The 20995-nt window shown below is 44.9% G+C and overlaps 1 protein-coding gene across 44 annotated transcripts in view; it reads right to left on the reverse strand.

Annotated features, from left to right (window-relative positions):
* Window positions 1-20995, reverse strand: part of nfixb (nuclear factor I/Xb) — a 131235-nt gene that overhangs the window by 75999 nt on the left and 34241 nt on the right. For 19 of the 44 annotated variants that reach the window (XM_070980553.1, XM_070980580.1, XM_070980560.1 and 16 more), the window contains one exon: window positions 14946-15477. In XM_070980553.1, the coding sequence (XP_070836654.1) occupies window positions 14946-15477 (532 nt within the window). Of the gene's footprint in view, window positions 1-14945; window positions 15478-16013; window positions 17104-20995 lie in introns of those variants that run through there. The other 25 variants (XM_070980564.1, XM_070980569.1, XM_070980561.1 and 22 more) reach the window with 11 other exon arrangements.

Consider the following 20995-nt stretch of genomic DNA (forward strand, 5'->3'; position numbering starts at 1 on the left):
TGGGTCATGGTTGGATGTCACCCTGCAGTTACCAACCCTATTATTCAAAAAACCAAAAACAATAACTGTCAGCCACAATCGACAAAGCAGGGAACAACGCCTGGACCAGCTCCATCTCCCAGTTCATACCTCTGCAAATGGAGACCAAACTGTCTACTGCCCCCTCCAACCCTGCCCTCCCTCACCAAAAACACTCCTATATCCGCCCTTTGCCCTGGGGATGCGTGTCAGGATGGTTTACACACTAAAAACAAACAGGCGTCCCATTGCAACAGCAAGAGAAATGGATGTGGGTTTGGACGGGGTGGGAGACGGAGGGAGGAGGGATGGAATGGAAAGAAGGGGGGACAGAGGCAGGATCAGGGCACACATGAAGGAGAGAAAGTGAGAGGGAGGGAAGGAGCGAGAGAGGGAGCGAGGGAGGGGGTAGCATGGAGCAAGAGAGTGAAAGTTGTCATAAAACGACAATAATAAGAAGCCTCAGTGCCACCCAGTGACCACATCAAGGCTGCTGTAATGACAGGCTGTGCAGAACACATGTCCGTCTGAGCGAGGGAGTGTGTGTGTGTGTGTGTGTGTGTGTGTGTGTGTGTGTGTGTGTGTGTGTGTGTGTGCGCGTGATGCATGTGCGCCCTTCTCTCAGCGCTAAAAAATGGCTAAGTTAACCGAGTAATATTATTCTCAGCATGGACACATGCACAGTACCTCATACACACCACAAAGCAACACTCGACAGGCACAGAGTGTCCACACCCAGCCTTTAATTTAGACTACATGCACTCTCCACTCGCTCAGGGAATGTAGGTACATGTGTAATTTACTGTTCATAGCACAAGTTACAAACGTAGCTACTTCTACTGTGTGTCTAACACAGTGGCTCACAAAAGTTTGGGATTTTTATGACCTCTTAAACAGAGGGTTGAGGTAGGTTAAGGCCCTAATGTGAGCCTGTTACAGCACTGATATGCTTCTATTTAACATGAACGGTGGGATCAGTATGTCAGGATGTGAACTATAAGATCTGAACAAACAACAGTAACAATGGCAATGCACGAGAGCTTTCCCCCACTCCCCCCAGCAAACTGACAGTAATGTGCATTACACAGCAATATCTATGTAACGTTTGCTAACATTAGCCACTAGCTGCTAGTCATTCCAGAGCAAATAAGGCTGCAGCAGCCAAACGGGAGAGTACTTTTTAGCTTAACGGTTTGTAATATGAAGCATGTGTTTCTTCTTTCAAAAGCTGCATCAGCCGTGTCCGAAATCACACTCTATTTACTATATGTTTACTGTCTGCAATTTTATTTGTATGTATGAATGCTGATTATGTAAATGTATCCACTCTATGGTGCCCTCAAGCATTCCACAGTGGTCCTTGCCAATCTGCCCACTATACAAGGTGCCACATCAAATCTACACCTGTGATGATGATAAGTGTCCAAAATCTTACTTTCCTGCTCACTATAAAGAACACTATTCAATGTCCATCATGTAGGGTGAAGTGCAGCAAATGAATGACTGAGGGATAGATTTAAGACAGAGGTATAGTCTCATTTTAATGCAAGACGACAGTCAGAGCAGGTGTTTTCCATCAGAACCTAAAGGCAAACATCAGATGTGATGTCACTAACTGGGGTGTGGCCAGAGGTTCAACCAGCGTGAAAGTTTCCACCCAAGGAGAGCAGTTGTCTACTTTCTGCTGTGATGTGTGGCCTCAAGGTTTTATAGCGTTAAGTTCAAGCTAATACATTTTGCATTAGGCGTCACAAATACTAGCCAGGGGACAGAGGCAGTCTTACAACATCTTTCCTTGTTCTCAGTGACTGACAGGCTTTTACGATGAATGGATGTTATATCATCTCCATGTCCATAGTCTCTTAATGTTGGGGTGGATAGAGCTGATAGAGCTAGAACTGAAGCAGCCTGGTGTGAACAGGCCAGAGACTGGCCGTCAAACAAATGTCCTCACATCAAATGTCAAAGACGCGTCCGGTGCAGCAAGGATGTATGTTCAGAGCAAACATAAACAGAAAAAGAAACGGGAGCTTATAAGGGATGAAGCCAAGGAACAGCTGAAATATATTCCAAGCAAAACCTGAGCAGGTCCAAAATAAAATCAGCAAAGTTTCACCCTCGAGTGTGATAAACACTGTGTGTAGGACACGGCTGTTTACCAGAGCAGACCTGGACAAAGAATGCCAGACAGGCAACAGTGGAGCAACGGAGGGACCTGAGCCCAGGAGAGAAAATCCTGTTCTTTCTCACAAACACCTTGTAGGAAAAAAAAAAAGGCCTGATCACAAAAGAGGCTCTGTGCTCGAGGCTATTTCAGTAAAGAGTCCTAGCCAGGACAGATCCACTGAGAGCATATGTGAGATGGAAAGAGAGGAAGAGAAAACGGGGCTTTATTTGGTTAACAACGTCCACGAATCAGTTTGGGGGAAGAATGTGTGTAATTTGGATCTGTTTGTTTTGCATTAGGATATAAAATATGTCGGGATTACTTCATCACACGTCTAAAGCCCAATGAAATAGAGATGGACGAGAGTCGAGGAGGGGGAACCACAATTTTTTGTAAGTTGGGTTTTGGGTAACATATCAAATGAGTCTCACTGGAACAGCAGCTTCAGCAAAGCACGGTGAAAAAATGTGAGGCCAAAAAAAAAACAACAAAACAAAACACTACAGTGCCAAAAAGACAGCTTCAATCAACAGTTGCAGCAAACTATTTGGCAAGATACCCCCTCAACTCTGTCTGATGAACACAAATACTCACTCATCAATAGCACCATTTATTCCATCCATTTCTCCATTACTTTCAGCTACTCACCATTTATCCATTTCAGTACTCCTGCCTACATGTTCTGGATCAAAGGATCAAATGGTTCGCTTTCATCTATTTATCAGTTGCTGAGCTATTTTGTCATTCAGCTGTTCTTTTAGCTATTTCACCATTTATCAATTAGGCTACTTTAAGCTAACTATTTCAACCCTTTATCCATTACTCTTGCAACTTCTCTGCTTGCTTGAAAAGCAGTTTCATGCACTCTCAACACGTGGTAGCTGCTAGCCTCGGCTACTCCGCAATCTTTCCATGTACCCCCATGTACCATGTAACTGGAGAAGTAGGTCTACCCCCTGGGGTGCAAGCACCACTGCTCGGGAATCACTGATGTACTGATGTGTATCTGGTCTCGCATATATGAATATATAAATATCTCAAAAGTTTGGCTGAACAGAGGGCCGTTCTGTGTCTAAAAGTGATGCTGATATATTGAATGTGACATTGGTCATGCAGGGTAAACACTCATAGTATATTCTAAGGAGATTTTATGCATCCTGGCCGTAGAGTTCGCTGAAAGACTGTGAAACAGCAGCTCTCTGTGTAAGCCATCTTTAGTTTACTGGGATAATCATGGCTCTTATCATAAGGATTTCCCTATGTCGCTGCCAGGATTGTGTAGTTTGAATCCATGCCCAAAGACAAAATCTTTCAGTCGATTAGAGAGGAAAAAAAAATTGTAAGCATGTATCAAAAAAAAAAAAAACACAACTTGCCCTTAGAGTAATCACATTATCCTGTGTGTTTAGGTCCTGGTGGAGGAAAACCACCCTGGATGGAGGTAGAGGGGATAATGGGACCATTCCTGATGCTTTTCAGCGTGAATACTATCTCGTTAGGGTCCATTTTACAGCCAGGCCAGAGGGGAAAGTAAACTCTCAGATGAAAAGAACAGAAACGACAATAAAAGAGCAGGCAGAAATAAAAAAAAAAGAAAGAAAGCAGGGATCAGAGATGCTCTCAGGGCCAAAACCGCAGATAAAAATCTAACCGCAGAATGAAGGCCAGATTGCTCTAATTCACTGTCATCTCAAGTATTTTTTTTCTGCGTGGAGAGAGAGACGACGGGACAGAGAGCGTGGCAGAGAGAGCCCCTATCCCCCCTCCATCCGCCCACACCCACTCCCCTCCTCCATTCAGATTTACTGCTTTTAAATTGTTTGCCCTCTGCTTTTAATGGCCATCTCTAGATCATCAGCTCTTAAAATAAACACCAAGACTTGGATTACCTTCTCTATCACCATCCCGCTGGAGCAGAACACACTCGCAGCGGCCGCGCCTCGCTCTGCGCCGCTCTTTCTGTCTTTACGTTAATTCTGTGTGTGCGCTCTCCTGTATGTTTGGGTTGGTGGAGGAGAGCCTCACATTAAGGCTGAGCGGCAGAAGAATGGAAACTCAAGTAGGGCTCAGAGGCAGGGTGGTCTGGGTCTAATAATACACCAATCAAATGTTACTTCACAAAGGGCAAATAACAGAGTAGATCAGCTCCACCGCTGCTGCTGAGTGGGGGATGAAGGAGAGAGAAAATACATGCTAACACGCGTAATTGTAATATTCAGCCTCTACAACTTCAACATTTCAAATCCTCTGAAGATCATTTCTGAGCAGACTCGGATCCTGATGAAATTTGAAGGATGAAGATCATGTGGTTTTCTAACTTCTGCAGTGACACCCAGTCAAGAACCAGTGAGTGGGACCCAGTTGGGCCCTGGTTTACCTACTCTGCGAGGCCTGCGCACCCCGCAGTCTAAGCCCAGGTCCCATGTCTGCCACAGGACAGCTGGGTCATATCCCTGCGTGTACATTTTTGCGTGTGTTTGCTTGCAGATGCGGTTGCTTCTCTTCATGTGTACATACAAGGCCCACAGGCATCAGGTGTGAAGGGGGTTCAGGTGCTGGGTGAGTCCAGAGAGGAAACTCATGTGCGCGGCTGCAGACAGCGTTTGTTGTTGCTCGGCCTGCTTCTATGGAGCACATGAGCATAGGCGTGGAAGCGCACATACACTCTCTTAGAGCACATGCACAAACAACACCTAAAAACATACTTCACACACTTCACTCCCATGGACTTAAAGGGAGCCTCTGGGGATGTAGGCTTAATCTTTTAAGAGGAAAAACAGATTGCATTTGGAAAATGAAAGGGGAAGGGATGCAGGCTCATGTTTATGAATGATAACAATTCAGTCGGCCAACTCACAGGCAATGGTTTTATTAATATGCAGTTGCAGAGTATGTATGCTGTACTTACTGTTTGATCTCAAGGCTCTGACCTTGTCACTCCCCATAGCACACCTTTAAGACTACACTGAGAGAGATTGGGGAGTGGAGATAACAAATCCCTGCCCTGCTCCATAGGAAACAATCAGAGGCCACAGGTGGGTGCAGGGGTGGAGTGATGTCAAGTTGACCACCTATGGGACTCAGCTTGACTCCAGATCATTTTCAGCAGCTCAAAACATGCTTAACGTTGTTTTATCAGCACAATACTTCATGACTTTTCCTCATTACACACTGTAACAGTTGCATATAAACAGGATTTTGGGCTGACGAGATGTTGAGACGTCTGTTAGAGAAAGCCAAGCTTTACTTCTGTTTGGGGTCAAAGACACCCCAGCTGTTAAATGGAGTGGACTGCTGCTTTCTATCTGTGATTGGTGTTGACAGGACTTTTTACACTGCTCCACCCATCTTAAATCCCAAATGAGTATGTTTGGATCTCTGTTATTGGAGTTTCTTTATAGGAGGTCAAACAGGAAGTCTGACCTCCCTGGAATGGAACTGAACCCAAACATACTGTAAGTATAATCGCTATATGGGATGACAGAGTGTGCACTTCTTTGTCTGTCAATGACTTTTTGGCAAGCAAAAGTAATACATATCATCTTGTGTACAGCCAGTATGACATTTAAACAATGCCTTTTGGTCATTTCTGTATTTTGTCTCATGAAACGTGCAATGTAAGTTTGTGCTAAATGGACATGTTACCATTTTAATGGTAACCTTTATTTTAACAAGGTTTTAACAAGGTTCAAAGAAAATAAAAGAAAATAGATTTTGCACATATGCATGGAGCAGTTTTGTTTCCCTGCAGAGGAGTCTTTTATTTCACAAGCTCATCTGCTTTTTAAATTACAAATGATATCTGAGCTGCCATCTCAAAGGGTACTTAGAGCTTCTTAGAGGATCAAACTCACGTGTAAGCCCCCTGGACTGAACTAAGCCTAACAAAATGTGTGAATAACATTAAGGGAAAAATCTGCTCTAAAATTACAGTTTGACATTTTCATATGTCTCACTTGGTCCACATCCAATGACAAGTGTTTTATATATCCAGAAATAGTATATCATAATGCCAAGAAAATCTAATATCCTTCTTTTTCTCAAAAGGAATATAAATTATTCCTTTGAAGCTAAAATCACGCTCTGACTGTAAAAATTCTACTGTTGGCAGCCAGTTAGTACGTTAGCAGCTACCTGTGATGTGACTCTGTTTATGCCGAGTCCAGCTCATCTGTGCGGTATAGATGGCTGCTTATTCACTTGCATAAATTTGGGGATGCCCTCTATAGAGTGAAAGTGATCCGAGCGGATTCCTCTGGCAGAGCTCTGCGCTCTGGTTGGCCACACAGCCGGCCGGAGTGGCACGGAAACGGCCCTGCGCTGCATGGCCACTCGCCTTGCCAACCAGGCCAGTCGCTGACACTCCTTGGATATCACCCAGGAAAGGTACACTGAGCAAAAAAGGAAAAAAAAAAAAAAAAAGCTATGTGTCCATGGCAACTCAATTCATCTGCTTTTCTGGACAGCTATCCAGAGCACGCACACAGTAAGGCCGTTTACACACTGCAGCGTGATAGCTTAGTGTTTTTGTAGTGAGGTTTAAGCTGATGCGCAACTTTTGTCCAAAACATAAACGTATAAAATGTGTAAAGCCTAATGATAATATTGGACATGTGTTGTTCTGATAAATAAATCCAAACAAACAATGCAATTTCACAAACTTACTCGCCCCTAATCTCTTCCATATTTCTATTGCTCACCAGGGAGAGAGGGAAAAAAATGTGCTGTTTTTCTATCTTTAATGAAATTTATGCGTCGAAGCTGCCAATAAGAATTCAAATGAGTCTGAAATTATAGACGAGAGAGTCGAGCGCTGACAGTTGACGGGCATAATGAGAATGTTACCATCCAGAATTATGCCTGTGAAATGGAGCTGGCGGCCCATATGAAAAGCAAACAGACGGAGAAAGTGAGTGAACGTGTCAGGTGATTTGGTGATTTTTTTTGAGCGGGAGCCCAGAGCTGGACCGAGCCCTGGCCTGGAGAGTGTCCTCAGAGGAAGACTGAAGGAGGCAGAGCTGAATGGAGGAGGACAAACTACCAAATAAACTCATGACACTGAGGTGAGTGAAGGTATGTTGCTGAAGGGAGTCCAAACAAACTGCGATAGATGGGAAGAAAATAGCACAGCAGTGGCTTTAACGTAGGAAGTCAGCGACGCTCAATATAAAACTCTGGAGTCGCATAAAAGACTCAACAGTAGTCATTTCAAACAGCTACAGAAAACTGTTATTATTACTATCAAATCTTCCTAATCTAAGAGCGGAGCTGTGATCTGCAGTTGCTTAAAAGTGATGTGAGGGGGGAAAAAACATGAAACACAGTCTCCTTTATTCTCTCCGACGGCTTATTCACAGTGAAAATCCCTCTTGTCATTTCTTTGTCCCCGCCTGAGCCGAGCATTTGCTGTTCAGCTGCTCAGAGACATGGAGAGTTTATTTATTTATCCATTTCCCATTAATTAGAACATTTGCGCTGACACACGCGGAAGTAGTCGCATTAGCGCCTAGTTTACACCCCCCTTCCCCTGACTATCAGCTCTGAGGATGCAGGAGTCAGAGAGAGGGCTGCATTTTCTTAAGTGATGTTAATAGAAAGAAGACACTTGGGCACAGTTATAGACACAGAATTTCGGAACTCAGCTACTCAGACATATTTTAATAAATCAGACGGAGAAGTTAATTAGACAAGTCAGTGTGATTAAGAACTAAGTATGGAGAGCTCAGTTTGCCATGGAAATAAAGCAAAAGTAAAGGATGGATGAATATAGAGTGCAGCTTACAGTCAGTCCATACTGTGCTGCGCACTGGGAACGGGACCCCCACCGCCGCAACCCCATATATTCACTCTGTTATTTCAGGGAACAAAAGCCGGGCTCTCGAGGCCATGGGTGGATCCATGAAAGGAAGAAAGGAGTCCTGCTCCTGGTCCTGGCTGAATAGAGGCCTTTCACACTCAGAGAGGCCTGTTTACTCTCCCTCAATAATGGCTCTAATTTTCTGATCATTATTGAGTAATTCCATCCACCCCCCACACCCAGCGGTTAACACTTTCTCCAATCACTCACGGCACCAGTTCTTGTCTCCTAAGGGCCCCTGTCCCCAATGATGTGCACTACATCAGCCCTTAATCCTGACTACCGTTTCCTGCTCTGCCTATGAGGCCGTCTAGGAAGCCGACTGAGGACATTTAGCAAAAGTCAAAAACATGCAGAGGCAAAAATTAAATTCACATAAAAAGAAGAGATCATTCAGCATTGTTAATTTGCCAGTAATGTCCCCCCACACACACGTGGAGTCATTCTCTCTTCTGATTGGAGAGGAGCAGCGCTTTATCCTCCATTTTGTTTTGGACCTGAATCCACAGCAGCACCATCACATCAAGAAACAATGTTCGCTCTCTGCTTAAAGCCGGTGGAAAATATTTTGGAGGAAGAAAAAAAAAGAGAGAGGAGAGAGAGAGAGAACACGTCTGGTAACATGATAGCCGTTTTATTCAACGCGGCAACATCTCCATAAAATAAGACCTAAGTTTGCATGTTCGCCCCGCTTTCTCTGGCAACCCCGCTGTGAAAAAGCAACCATAGGAGTGGTGGTAGGGGCGTGAGGGGACGCGCAGAGGGGAAGATGTGTTAAGCAAAAACAAGGATATGGGGGAAAAATGTTAAAATGAGAGAGAAAGAAAAGGATCAGAAGGAGAGAAGTTGGCAGAGACTGTGTCGGTTTGAAAAGCTGGCACCTTCTAAACAGAGCTGCAGCTTTGGGTGCCAAATGCTGCCAACCAGCCCCACTAGCCTGAATATCTGCCCTCCCTCTCTCTTTGTTTCCAGCATGGCATTTTGCATCATCTTTATTCTACGCTTTTCTTTTTACTTTATATCAGCGCTCAATATCATCTGACTGACATTTATTACCATTAAATGAGAGAATAAATAAGGCAGAGGGAAAAAAAAATCAAAGGGAGATATTTATTCATCTCTTCGTTATTAGTGTTCATTTCAAGGGTTTTATTTGGGTTTTTTTATGTAAGAGGATTTTTGTTTGCGTATAATTGCTAATTTTTGAATTGGAGACGGTTTTAAATCAGCACAAAAATCCACACAGAGAGGGGGCATGTGTACTCGGCGCTGTCGCCGTGTTCCGGTCCCGTTTTCCGTATGGAAAGAGCTGTCCCAATTACAGGGCAGTCTCCCCGTGCTGTGCTCCACTGGACCGAGGGAACAAGGCGCGAGGCGGACCGATCAGAATCTGGCTGCTGGGAAGCAGCCCAGAGAAAGACGCTCTCCTCTCCTCTCCTCTCCTCTCCTCTCCTCTCCTTTCTACTCCTCTGCTGTCTTCACCTCTCCTCTCCTCCTGCTCTTTGCCCTTCGGCTCAAGCAGCTGAGAAGCCAAGCCTCCCCTCCTGCGCGGGGATACGTATGTTTTTAGGGGACAGACAGATTTCAGGCCTGGCGCCTGTACAGAGGGAGAGAGGACCGGTCATGCAAATTCACACACTGAAACGAGCCGGTGTTAAAATAACACACACAAAGAAACGAGGGGGAAAATGTGCGCCTATTTTGTGTTTTTAAAAGGAGAAAATCCATTCAGGAATACAGTAAAATTATGTATTTATTTATTTTATTGCGTGTGTTTGCTATATTCATTAATGTTGATGTAATGCATTTTATTAAGAAATGTAATTTCTTGGGAATAAATATATTTCTGTTTGGTAAATGTCTGCTACAGCATTAAAAAAGTGAACTGAGCTGAGCTGCTAAATTGCTAAAAGAGACACCATAACATTTATTTATTAACCTTAATTACACAAATAATTAAAAATCACTGTACAGTGAAATTAGCAAATAAAGCTAATCCATGTTGCCCACAATAGGCACTTTCTGGTACAAGGAATTTTTCTATTTGCAAAGCTAAGACCTGACCTTTGTTTCAAAATTAGACTTAATTCAATCATATACTCAGTCTTTTGTGTATCTTCTCCAGTATTATTCACTAAACTGGATAATTACAGTGAATATGAAGCAGGTTGGCCAGCTACCAAGCCCATAGAGCTGCTCAGCAGTCGGACCTATAGAGTGGTGGAAAGTTGAAAGCGATCGGCTGAAGGAGGTCAGAGAATCTGACCGAGCGTCAACGGTTTTGTGTCTTTTCACCGATTTATTTGGAGGGCCGATCATACTGGAATAATCTGTTTACCAGCAATTCCTTACACTCCGCACGCTCCTCTCCTCTTTTCTCTTTTCCCTCCTTCTATGACACACACACACACACACACATTGCAAAAAGCAAGTGGAAAACTGGGGGCTCTGAAAACGGGCCAAACCGGGCCCGTCGGAGGCCCCTATGCCTCAGTGCATATTAAAACACCACGGTGTCACTGACGCTGTCCCGTCACGAGAGGGGCTCGCCAAAGCTCAAACTTTATTGGGCACATTATTTCAAATGACAACAAAGCGTAAGAAAGTTTCCGTTGAAAGTGTCGGACCAGCAGTGTTTTTCACACCAGATGAATGCGGCTCCCTCGGCGCTGACACTCTCTGTTTCTCTGTCGGCCCGGGTTACGGACCGGTGCCAGAACACTGGAGCACAATTCTGCTCTCCGTCCAGAAATCTCTGCTCTGCACAACACGCTCAGCCAAGGAAAAGAAGAGACTGAGAGGGATTTTTTTTTCCCTTTTCATCATTATGATTCCCTCTCTTCTTCTTCTTCTACTTCTTCTTCTGCAAACACTCAACAACTAACAGGACAACATAACCTGACTGTATGGGCCCGCTGCTGCTGCTGCTGCTGCTGCTGCTGCTGCTGCTGCTGCTGCTGCTGCTGCTGCTGCTGCTGCTGCTGCTGCTGCTGCTGGTGTAATCCTGCAGAGCCACAGTGCACAGCCTCTATATGCCATAACACACATGTATATATCGAGGTGTGTGAAAAAACAAACAGCCCACTCTGTCCTGTTTGGTCTCTCCTTCATTATGTAACTGCATCTGATAATGTTACCTCCTTTTGAAGCTCAGGATATTGGGCAAAGCAGATAAGATGTGTTTGATGGATTAGCGTGACGTGCCGGCGTTAAGTCTCTCAGTCTGGCTGTCTGTCTCCCTGTCGATTCCTCTCTTTGTTCGCCTCTGTTAAAAGCCATTCTCTTGGCCATTTGTAATGTCGGGAACTATGCGCACAGACACATTGATGGGTAAATGAACATCTTAGGAGCACCGTGGCAGCATGGAGATATGGCACGCACACAAACACACACACACAGTTGGCTTTCAGGCCTGGCCCGGGACACCTCTTCGGTCCGTCTGTCTCCAGCGCAGAGAACAGATACGGAGGCTGCACTTTCAGAAACATCTTTTTATCATAACAGCTCGAGTAATGAAAGCTGTATGAAGCCGTTCAGGCTCCAAACATGACTAATGCTGGAACCGTGTGGCTTCGTCAGACTGACAAATATGGAACACGACGCTCGAAAAACATGACCTGATCTGCAGGTCTCTAGGTGGAGGAAGGCCCTCAGCGCCCAACTGGCGAGCCAGACTTTGGTTTCCAGAGACATGTGATCAAAGATGAGATCAGACCCCCCCCCATCTCCCTCACTTCATCCACACCCCTGACGCATTATTGTTATCATCATCAGATGCAGCAGAGTCAGTGAAAAGGACATGAAGCACTTCTGGGGGCGACCCTCATCAGCCCACGACAATTCTATGGCGCCTGTGCTGTGTGCAGCCAGGTGTTTGTGAAAAGGTAAATGATCGGGCTCTTTTTGGTAGTGGAACCTTTCTTTGCAGCTGCGGAGCAGAAGCGCAGATCAGAGTACAGCGGCTGTGATCTGTCCCAGCTCACACTGCCCCGCCTGGAAGGGTCCAAGTCTATAATTGGACAAAAGCAGAGACACATACTGTACTGTAGGGAAGCAGAAACAGAGGAGGGGGTTAGCGTGTGTGTGTGTGTGTGTGTCTCTCCTGTTCTGTCAATCACACGGCTTGAAAGCAGAGCCCCCCTCCCCTGCAGCTGGCGACAGTGACATCAGTGGGACAAGAGAACTGAAACACCGCGGTGGGGACAGGCGGGTGAGACGGCCGTGGTCCAATCATCAGGGCTGGCAACTGATAGCTTCCGCAAGACACAGACACCCTGGAATGAGGAGCTAAGAATAAAACTGTAACGCTGCCACCCCAAAGGTTAGAATGGAGCCACTGTCTGTCTGTCCTCTGTAAACTCTGGTTAACCCCAGCCAGCCGCCTGGAAAACACAGCAATTTGAGCTGATACAAGTGGATGTTTTTTGTTTAGGTTGTTTCCTAATGTTCTCTCCGTTCCTCCGTTTTAGTCATACATGCAAGGTGCTGTGCAGGCTGCCTTTGAGGTTGCCGTGGAAAAGCTGAGCAGGACCAGAATGAGAAACCGTCTCCCTCCCACATCAGTGGACTCTGTCAGCAGATGCGGCTTTTAGAGCGCACTCGGCTTTTTCAGACAAGCAGGAAAGACAAAAAGTAGCATTTGTGATGGAACACAAGGCTTTTCCAATTCAAAAAAATGCTTATATTCAATTAAGGGGATGGTGTGCTCTCGACTGAAAAACGATGTTTGAAAAATATTTATATGAGACTGCTGACATATGTACAAAAAGAAAGACAAATGTGATGTACAAACACACACAAATCAGTAAGATGAAGGCTGATCGGGTGTATGTATGAGGGGTGAGCGGCTGCTGGATTCTGGCACAGAGTGAAAAAAAAAAGGCTTTACTCCGAGGGGCACCAGGCTGCGCTGGGAGCTAATCTGAGCCGCGGTTCGCCACGGCGCATTGTGGAACAGGAAGAGGCGCTCACGGAGGCCCCGCGAACTCAAGCAGAGTTACACACTGGGCTGAAAGGAGCCTGGCAAGGGGTACTCTGTCACAGAGGAACGCTGCTCCTCCCTGCCAAGGAGAAGAATTAAGGTCCTGTAACTGTATGCCAGTCTGTGGTAAGAGACCCAGGATAATAGTAAAGGGCAGAGAAAGGGTCTATCTGTGTGGGTGTGTGTGTGTGTGTGTGTGTGTGTGTGTGTGTGTGTGTGTGTGTGTGTGTGTGTGTGATGAGACAGTCAGGGTTTACACCTGATCTACCTGCAAACACCTGAATCATGGAAACAGACAGCTGGACTGTAACTGTGAAGCAGCTAAATGATGAAAAGGCAAATGATATATTTGCACATGATGTCAAAATGTAAGCTGGACCTCAACTGTGAATGTGACACTAAATGACACTTCTGACTCGTATAGCACACAATATATATAAATACAGAGCCACTGTTTGTCTGACACACAGCTGCTACACCACAGACGCACCATCAATAGCTGGGTTCTTTTTTCAGTTTCACTGCAGTTCGCATTTTTAAACCGAATTATGACATCTGCACACTCCCAAAGTGTAATGCTGTGCATGATTTAGATTTGCTGCGATGAAAGTGGATTATTTGCAAAGAATAACAGTTGTGTTCACTGCTGTAATACCCCAGTAATGAACATAGAATTTGAATAGCTTAAAATGGCTATAGCAAAATATAATCTTCTTGTTTTACATAAAAAAAGGGTTTTTATTTTGCAACAGCAAAAAAAAAAAGGCACTTAATAATTTATTAACACGCTAATTTAGCTTTAACATTTTAGCATTGCTGTAGAGTAAAACAAAAGAATCACCCTTGCTGAAATAAAGTAAAAAATAAAATGAAGTATTAATATGTGTATATGGTCCAAACACTGCGGGATCTAACTGAATGTTGGGTCTATTACATTTGACCGTGTCAAACTGCCCTCAGAGATGAATGCATGCAGGCTTGTTTACACATAACACTCATATTTTCACCACCTCTATTTTAACTTCATGGTCACAGCAGGAAACGTGTGTGCTGAATATGGAAAAATAAAACATCTCCTCAACCAACAGAAGCAGAGCCACGCTCAAAGTCTCAGCTTGTGTGTGTGTGTGAGTGAGAGAGAGAGAGAGAGAGAGAGACCAGAAGACAACGAACGGGGCAGCTTGGGTGAGCTACGTTTCAGGGAGATCTCCTGTGTGTGTCCACTTAAGAGAGTGTGTGTGTGTGAGTGTGTGTGTGTTTGGAGAGTGGCGTGAGGCTGAGGTGGCTGAGGCTGCAGACAGGCTGACTCTCTCTGCCTCCTAAACTACCTGGGACTGGGCCAACTGTCACTGCACTCTCCAGACCACCACACACACAAAAGAACCCACACGTACACACACCACACCGCTACTGATACACACCAATCGCACAATAACATACACATGGATTACAGACACATGACAAACCGCCACACACACACACACATGTATGCACATGCATGCACACACAGATAAACAGGTTTGCAGATGCTTTTGTTTACAGATGGCACTGGAGAACATGCACATTTGGATTTAGACAAATTTGCACACAAATACTTGAACAAATGTACCAATGCAAGCATATCTCTAAGTAAACACAGGTTTTAAGCATGGCTGTCAAATTCTCCGAATCTCTTTAAACCAGATAGAAACATCTATCTGGAACACATTTTTGAAAGATTACGCTGCGCAGACTGGCCCTTTAAATGTCAAGATGTGGTCGTTATCTTAATTCTAACTGTGTTTATCAAAGCCTGGCACTGGCTCAGCTCTGCACATAGTGAAGGGAAGGGTGCGACTCACATGCCAAAGTGTGTGCGACACGTTACATGGTGACCTGTGTGTGTTTGTCACCAGGTGTCGACAGTAAATCTGCCCACATACCTGGTGTGTGGACGAAGTAGGCCAGGTAGAGGTCCAGCTCCTTGACCGTCACTCCAATGTGGTGCGGCTGGACGCACAGGCCGTGGTTGGAGCACTGGGGCGACTTGACCAGCCGCTCTCCGTCCGTGCTCTCCAGGGGGCTGCCCTTGAACAGGATAACCATCACCAGGTCCAGCCGCCACACCTTGTCGGCCTGGCGGAGGCAGTCGATGCGGCGGATCTTGCCCTTCTGGTCGGGGTTGGACAGCACGCAGCAGGGGGCCTTCTTCCCCGTGATGGTGAGCACAAAGTCCTCGCGGAACTCGGGCCGGATGTCCTTGCGGAGCTTGGCCAGCAGGCGCGAGGCCCACTTCTGCTTGATCTCTGGCTTCTCCCCCAACAGCTCGTCCTTCACCGCGCGTTCCTCGTCCTTGGTCATCCTCTTTTCGTGCTTCTTGAAGTACTTGCGCTTACGGGCCTGCAGGTTGAACCAGGTGTAGGAGAAGGCACGGACATGGGGGAGGAGGGCCTCAATGAAGGGATGAAATTCATCCTGAGGAGAGAGACAACGATGTGGTGTTAGGACGCTGAAAAGCCAATGAGATTGAAAGAGAGCATGCAAATGTTCAAAATAAAGCTGTAAACATTGAGACAATTTTCAATGAAAAAGAGGCAATATAATAAGAGTGAAAATGTAATAAAATATATGATAATACAGTCATTATTTTGGTATTGTTAGTAAAATCTTAATTATTATAATTACATTTTAATCTAAAATTCAAATACAAGCTCACTGAAATATTTCAATTCCAAAAAAGCAATTCAAAGAAATATTCTAATTAAAATGTGAAAATATTTTAGCATTAATGCCATTCAGATAAAATGCAAATAAATATGCAGCAATTTAAAAGAAAAGAATCTTAACTGTAAAACGCAAAGCCTCCTTTTTCATAAATACACACCAGAACATTAAGGACAACAACTGCAAGATGCATGAATACAAATCCAAAAGCAACTGAAAAGCTGAGCCAAGCTGCGCTCCCGGTGTTCTGCTGGAAAAAGAAAAGTTATTCTGCTGTACCATAATACCTTCACTACATATCTCTGGGCAACAAAGCCCAGATCTCGCCACAGCGCTCCTGTGCCAGGGTTGCCACACACCGGTCGCTCACCACCGCCAAGCTTTGCCGCCACAAGACCACTGTTGAAATGTGCTGCTAAAAGATCAGCCATACCATTTCCTATCTCTGCTACCATGCAAGGGAGCTCCAACCAGACTCACATTTCCACAACAAACTGAAAGCAGACAGAAATCACCACAGAAAACCACACTGCTAGAGGAAGACAGACGGCCTGGTAGTTACCATTTTGCACTCTCATCATAAATTTGGCACAGCGTTTAAAGTGAAAAAAAAAATCTCCTGCACCAGTTTTTTTTCCTCCCGCGCTCCCCAATGTAAAGCAAGTGCTGGTTTGGCAGGGTGTGGAGAATTAGCAGATGAAAAAAACTTTGGGGGGGAGGGGTTGTAAAAAAAAAAAAAAAAAAAATTAGCAGAATATGCTGCTCAGTGAAGACAGCGGGCCAAAGTTTAAAACCATAACTAAAAACCTGAAGATTTTAGGAAGGAGAAAATTCACAGCAGCAGGACGACGGCCAGCAGCTCTTTAGACAAAAAAATGACAAAAAAAGACAGAAAAACTTGTAGCAAATTATCGAGTAAAAATAGAAATGTTAACAATTAAAAAAAAAAAAATAAAACTTCAACGACGGGGAGAGATGCACTTAAAATAAACAGTCCTTTGTGCATTCCAAAAAATCCACAAAAAAAAAAAAATCAGCCTTGGAAAAAAAAATCCTTGGCAAAGTGTAATTGGTAGTGGTGTCTGTTCTGATCCCTGGGCCCGGCGCAAGACTCACACACACACACGCACACACACACAAACATACACACACACACACGCACACACTCTCACACACACAGATGGGGGGGCCAGGGAGAGCAGAGCACAGAATAGGGAAGAAAAAAAAAAATAGAGAGCCGAATCAATGTTGGACGAGCGCATACGACCGCTGGCAAAGCCGAGTGCTGCTTCTTTTTTCCCCTTTTCTCTCCAACTCTCTCTCTTTCTCTTTCTGTTTCTCGCTCGCCGTCTCTCGTCCTCTCCGCGTTCTTTCCCTAACCATTGCTTGAGCCTTTGCCAACACGAGTAGGGCCCACCTATTTGGCAACAAGATGCCTGTAGCCCAGCCAATGCGTTAGCTTCAAGAGCTGAAAGGGAGGGAAAAGAGAAAGAGGAGAGGGTGGGGAGGGGGGGGGCTGGTGTAGTGGCAATGAGAGAGGGAGCGAGAGAGAGAGAGAGAGAGAGAGAGAGAGAGAGAGCACGCAGGAGAGAGGGAGAGAGAGAGCAGGAGGGAGCAGGTGGGAGTGTAAGAGAGCGAGCAGCCTTGTCCGACGCTGCACAATTTGCCAAATCGACAAGTTCCACTCTGACACGGAGGCAAAGTTCAGGGGAGCGAGCCTTCTCCTGCACCAATCCTCGCAGCCCTCAGCCTGCCTCCATCTTTACTATGGCCGCCGTCGCCTCGTCTCCCTCGCCCCCCACACAAACCCCCGCCCTCCTCTGCGCTCCTCTGTCTCTCTCTCTACCCTTCTCTCTGCTTGCATAATGCCACCTTGGCAGAGGATGGCAAAGAGAGGACACACAGCTTCAGAATCCCTCCAGACCCCACCACCGGCAGCTGCTCGTGGGTTTACCACAGCAAACAAAGAGGGAGAAACAAACCCAGGCAGCCACACTCCTCTGACTGCACACACACAAATCAATGACGAGATGATTTAGAGGCAAAATACAAGAATGGTTACAGAATTTAAGAGAGGGGAGGCAGCAGAGGAAACACAATCTGCCTGTACTGAGCAGCGCTGCGAGCAGCGGATAGAAACGGCCAGCGAGAGTGTTAACGTGCACCCATGAAATCCCCAGTCCTAAATTTGCTTTCCTCCTGAACTCTCGGGAGGATCTGGCATTCGGTCTGCGAGCGGCGACGGCTGCCATGTTGCCTCATCGTGAAGCATGTCGTTCAGGGTTGCACCTGCTCCGCAGACAGCAAGGCTGAGGGCACGAGTGCTGCTGAATCACAGAAACCAAACAAAAACTACAGACAAGAGGAGAATTCAGCGCGCACGGAAATCCTTCATGTGCTGCTCACATCGTTCACAGGTCTGCCGAGGCAGCAGAGCCTATCCAACATCACCTAAAGACCTGGTCCACGCGCACTCAGTGAATGCAACAAACACATGTGCAGAGCTGACACGATCAGCAGATTAGACTATTTTGATCATTGATTCATCTTTTCAGTCATTTTTCAAGCTATAAATGACAATAAGATTCCTTCTTCCAGCCTCTGAAAAAGAGGATTTGATGTTTTTCTTTGTCATGAATGATACAAAACTGCAGATCTTTTCAGTTTTGGACTGACGGCCAGAAAAAACAAAGACACTCAAACGTGTCACCTTGAGCACTGGAAATTTATAACAGGCAGTTTTCACACTTTTCTGGCATTTTATAAACAAAATGATCAACAGAGAAAGTAACTAACAGATTAACCAACAGTGAAAACAATTTAAAGTTTAACTGCAGTGCTAAATTAGTGTTTTTGCAAATTATTTGAAGTCACAATGTTCCTTAAAAACTCTAATCAAGAGACTCTAAACAAACGTACAGGCACTCAAACGCACAAGCACATGCAACACCACGGCCACCATTCTCCCACTGACAAACATTACGGCCTTCAGTCGCACTCCCAACAATGCGCTTCGGCTTCATCCTCGAGCCGTGAGCATCAGCCTAATGAACACAGCGAAGGACACCTCCACATTCATCCCTGCTCGTTTTGTGTGTCACTGACTGATGCAGACCTCTGATGTATGGTTAGATAAAGCAACAAAGGAAGCCAAGGGGTCCACACATCTCACTGTGGTGTGTGTGTGGGTGAGAGAGAGAGAGAGAGAGAGAGAGAGAGAGAGAGAGAGAGAGAGAGAGAGAGAGAGAGAGAGAGAGAGAGGTGACACCATAGTTGAATATATTTCTGTTTCCATCACCACCTGCAGTACAAAAATTAGGAAACTTAACTGGCACTTGAATGTGACTCCTGTGTGTCTGCTTTTCAGTGAAAAATTAAGCGTTTCTGGGTGACCCTGCCAAAATGCAAATAAACCACCATTCAAATGTCACTGGAATTTGACTACAAGGGGGTTTAAGTCATTTTCCTTAGCTATGCTTTTTTCTGTTTCTTTTTTTTTTTCTTGCCTTCCATGAGCTGAAAAAGTCCCATATTTGTTTTCCAGGAATAACTGTTATGCAGATTCTTTCAAAGTGCCAAATCAGGAGGGAGTGAAACCATCATTCAAAGTCTCCGTGGGTGAGCTCTCCTCTATCTGCTGCAGCACACCGAGGCTGGATGACGCCCAGGCGGCTGCACTGAGCGCTTATGGGGTTATCGAAGGAACGTAAACGCACCACGGAAGGCGTCTCTCGGTTTATCGCCTTACCTGGAAATTAAATTAAAGCCAAATGCGCTTGGCCTTTAATTCGGACTTCTTATCAATTAGCAGTCGGAGCTGTCGGTGTTTTTTTCGTGATATTTTTACAACAAGCACCTGATCGCCTTCGAAGAAGAGCTGTTTCACCTGATCACCTTAAAAGTCCCAGAAAAAAACATTCGAACGTCTCTGACGACACGTGATGCATTATGGGTCACATTTCAGGCCCGGTAATAAAAAAATAAAAATAAAATAGATGAACAAACCCTTCGAGCTTCTCTAATAGACCGAAATTCACCCAATTAAAGTCATGGATTATTTTCCACCAACATGTTTCTCTGGCTAATTCCCTCAAATATCATCCTGACTCCGTTAATAAGACGAAAAACTCAGCCAAAATAATTAAAAATGCACCATCACTTCTTCCCTTTTTTCCCTCCCTCTGTCTTCTCATAGGGCACTTAAAATATGAATACTTCAAAAAGAGTGAAGACATCATCGATGGTGTGTGCCAGCAGTAACATGGAGATGAAAAAAAGCTGAAAAAAGACGGGCTGGCATTCCCGCAAGCGACACATTTGTGCTTCACCGTTACTAAAACCCGACGTCAATTAATCCTGGCAGGAGAGCCTCGAAACACATGAAAATATGGCCTGAAAATGGCGTGTGTGGAGTGAATGAGGTGCACCTTCCTGTAAGGCCCCGAATGACCCGGGACGCTGCGCAGAGTGACAGCCAGCGGATGGAAATGACTCTGTTCTGCTGCACAAAGCCTGCTTTCACCTGCTTTCTCACATTCTTTACATAAGACTGCTATTTACTTCTGAAGAAAAATAAATAACCTTAATGTTACAAAGTGTGTCCTTGTATTTTCTGTCTTAATAAAAATTTTAAAAGACCACAACTCAAGCCCCCAAAGCCCGCTTTTCCACTGCAGGAGCGTCGATTTCAATTTCAGAATTAGCTGCATGAGACCCTCGGCTGGATTTAAACAGTCTATGACGAGACAAAAGGAATGATTTTGAAGTCCTTTATTTTTCTATTCTCCGCACGTCTGACCGAGACTGTGGAGTTGGCTGCCAACTTCAGATTAACTCTTTCACTGAGGAGAGAAAAGGCTCTGAAAAAAAAACAAAACAAAACAAAAAAACAACCCAGAGTTTGATTCATTAGTGAGCCTGTGAAACTCATGCATGCATCTCCAGCTCCATTTGAATGAACAGAGAAGAGTCCATCTTTAGAAAAGTTGATCTATATACATACATATTTGCATGAAGAGCATTAAAATGTATTTTACTGTTTGCTATGAGGTTATTTAGAGCCTCAATCATTCACATTTTATTGTCTTTTCTATTAATTTATCTAAAGTAGATCTAAAAACAACATAATAATTTCCATTAAGTCTCATCATTTGGATCAGAATTTCCGATTTTTTTAAAATGTGGACCACTCCTGCGGACCACTCCATCTGAACATATGTTATGCACTCATTTCCTGTTCTTCCATGTTTGTGTGCTGCTTTAAAAAAAA

This window comes from Chaetodon trifascialis, chromosome 15, assembly GCF_039877785.1.
Source record: "Chaetodon trifascialis isolate fChaTrf1 chromosome 15, fChaTrf1.hap1, whole genome shotgun sequence".
Lineage (NCBI taxonomy): Eukaryota > Metazoa > Chordata > Actinopteri > Chaetodontiformes > Chaetodontidae > Chaetodon > Chaetodon trifascialis.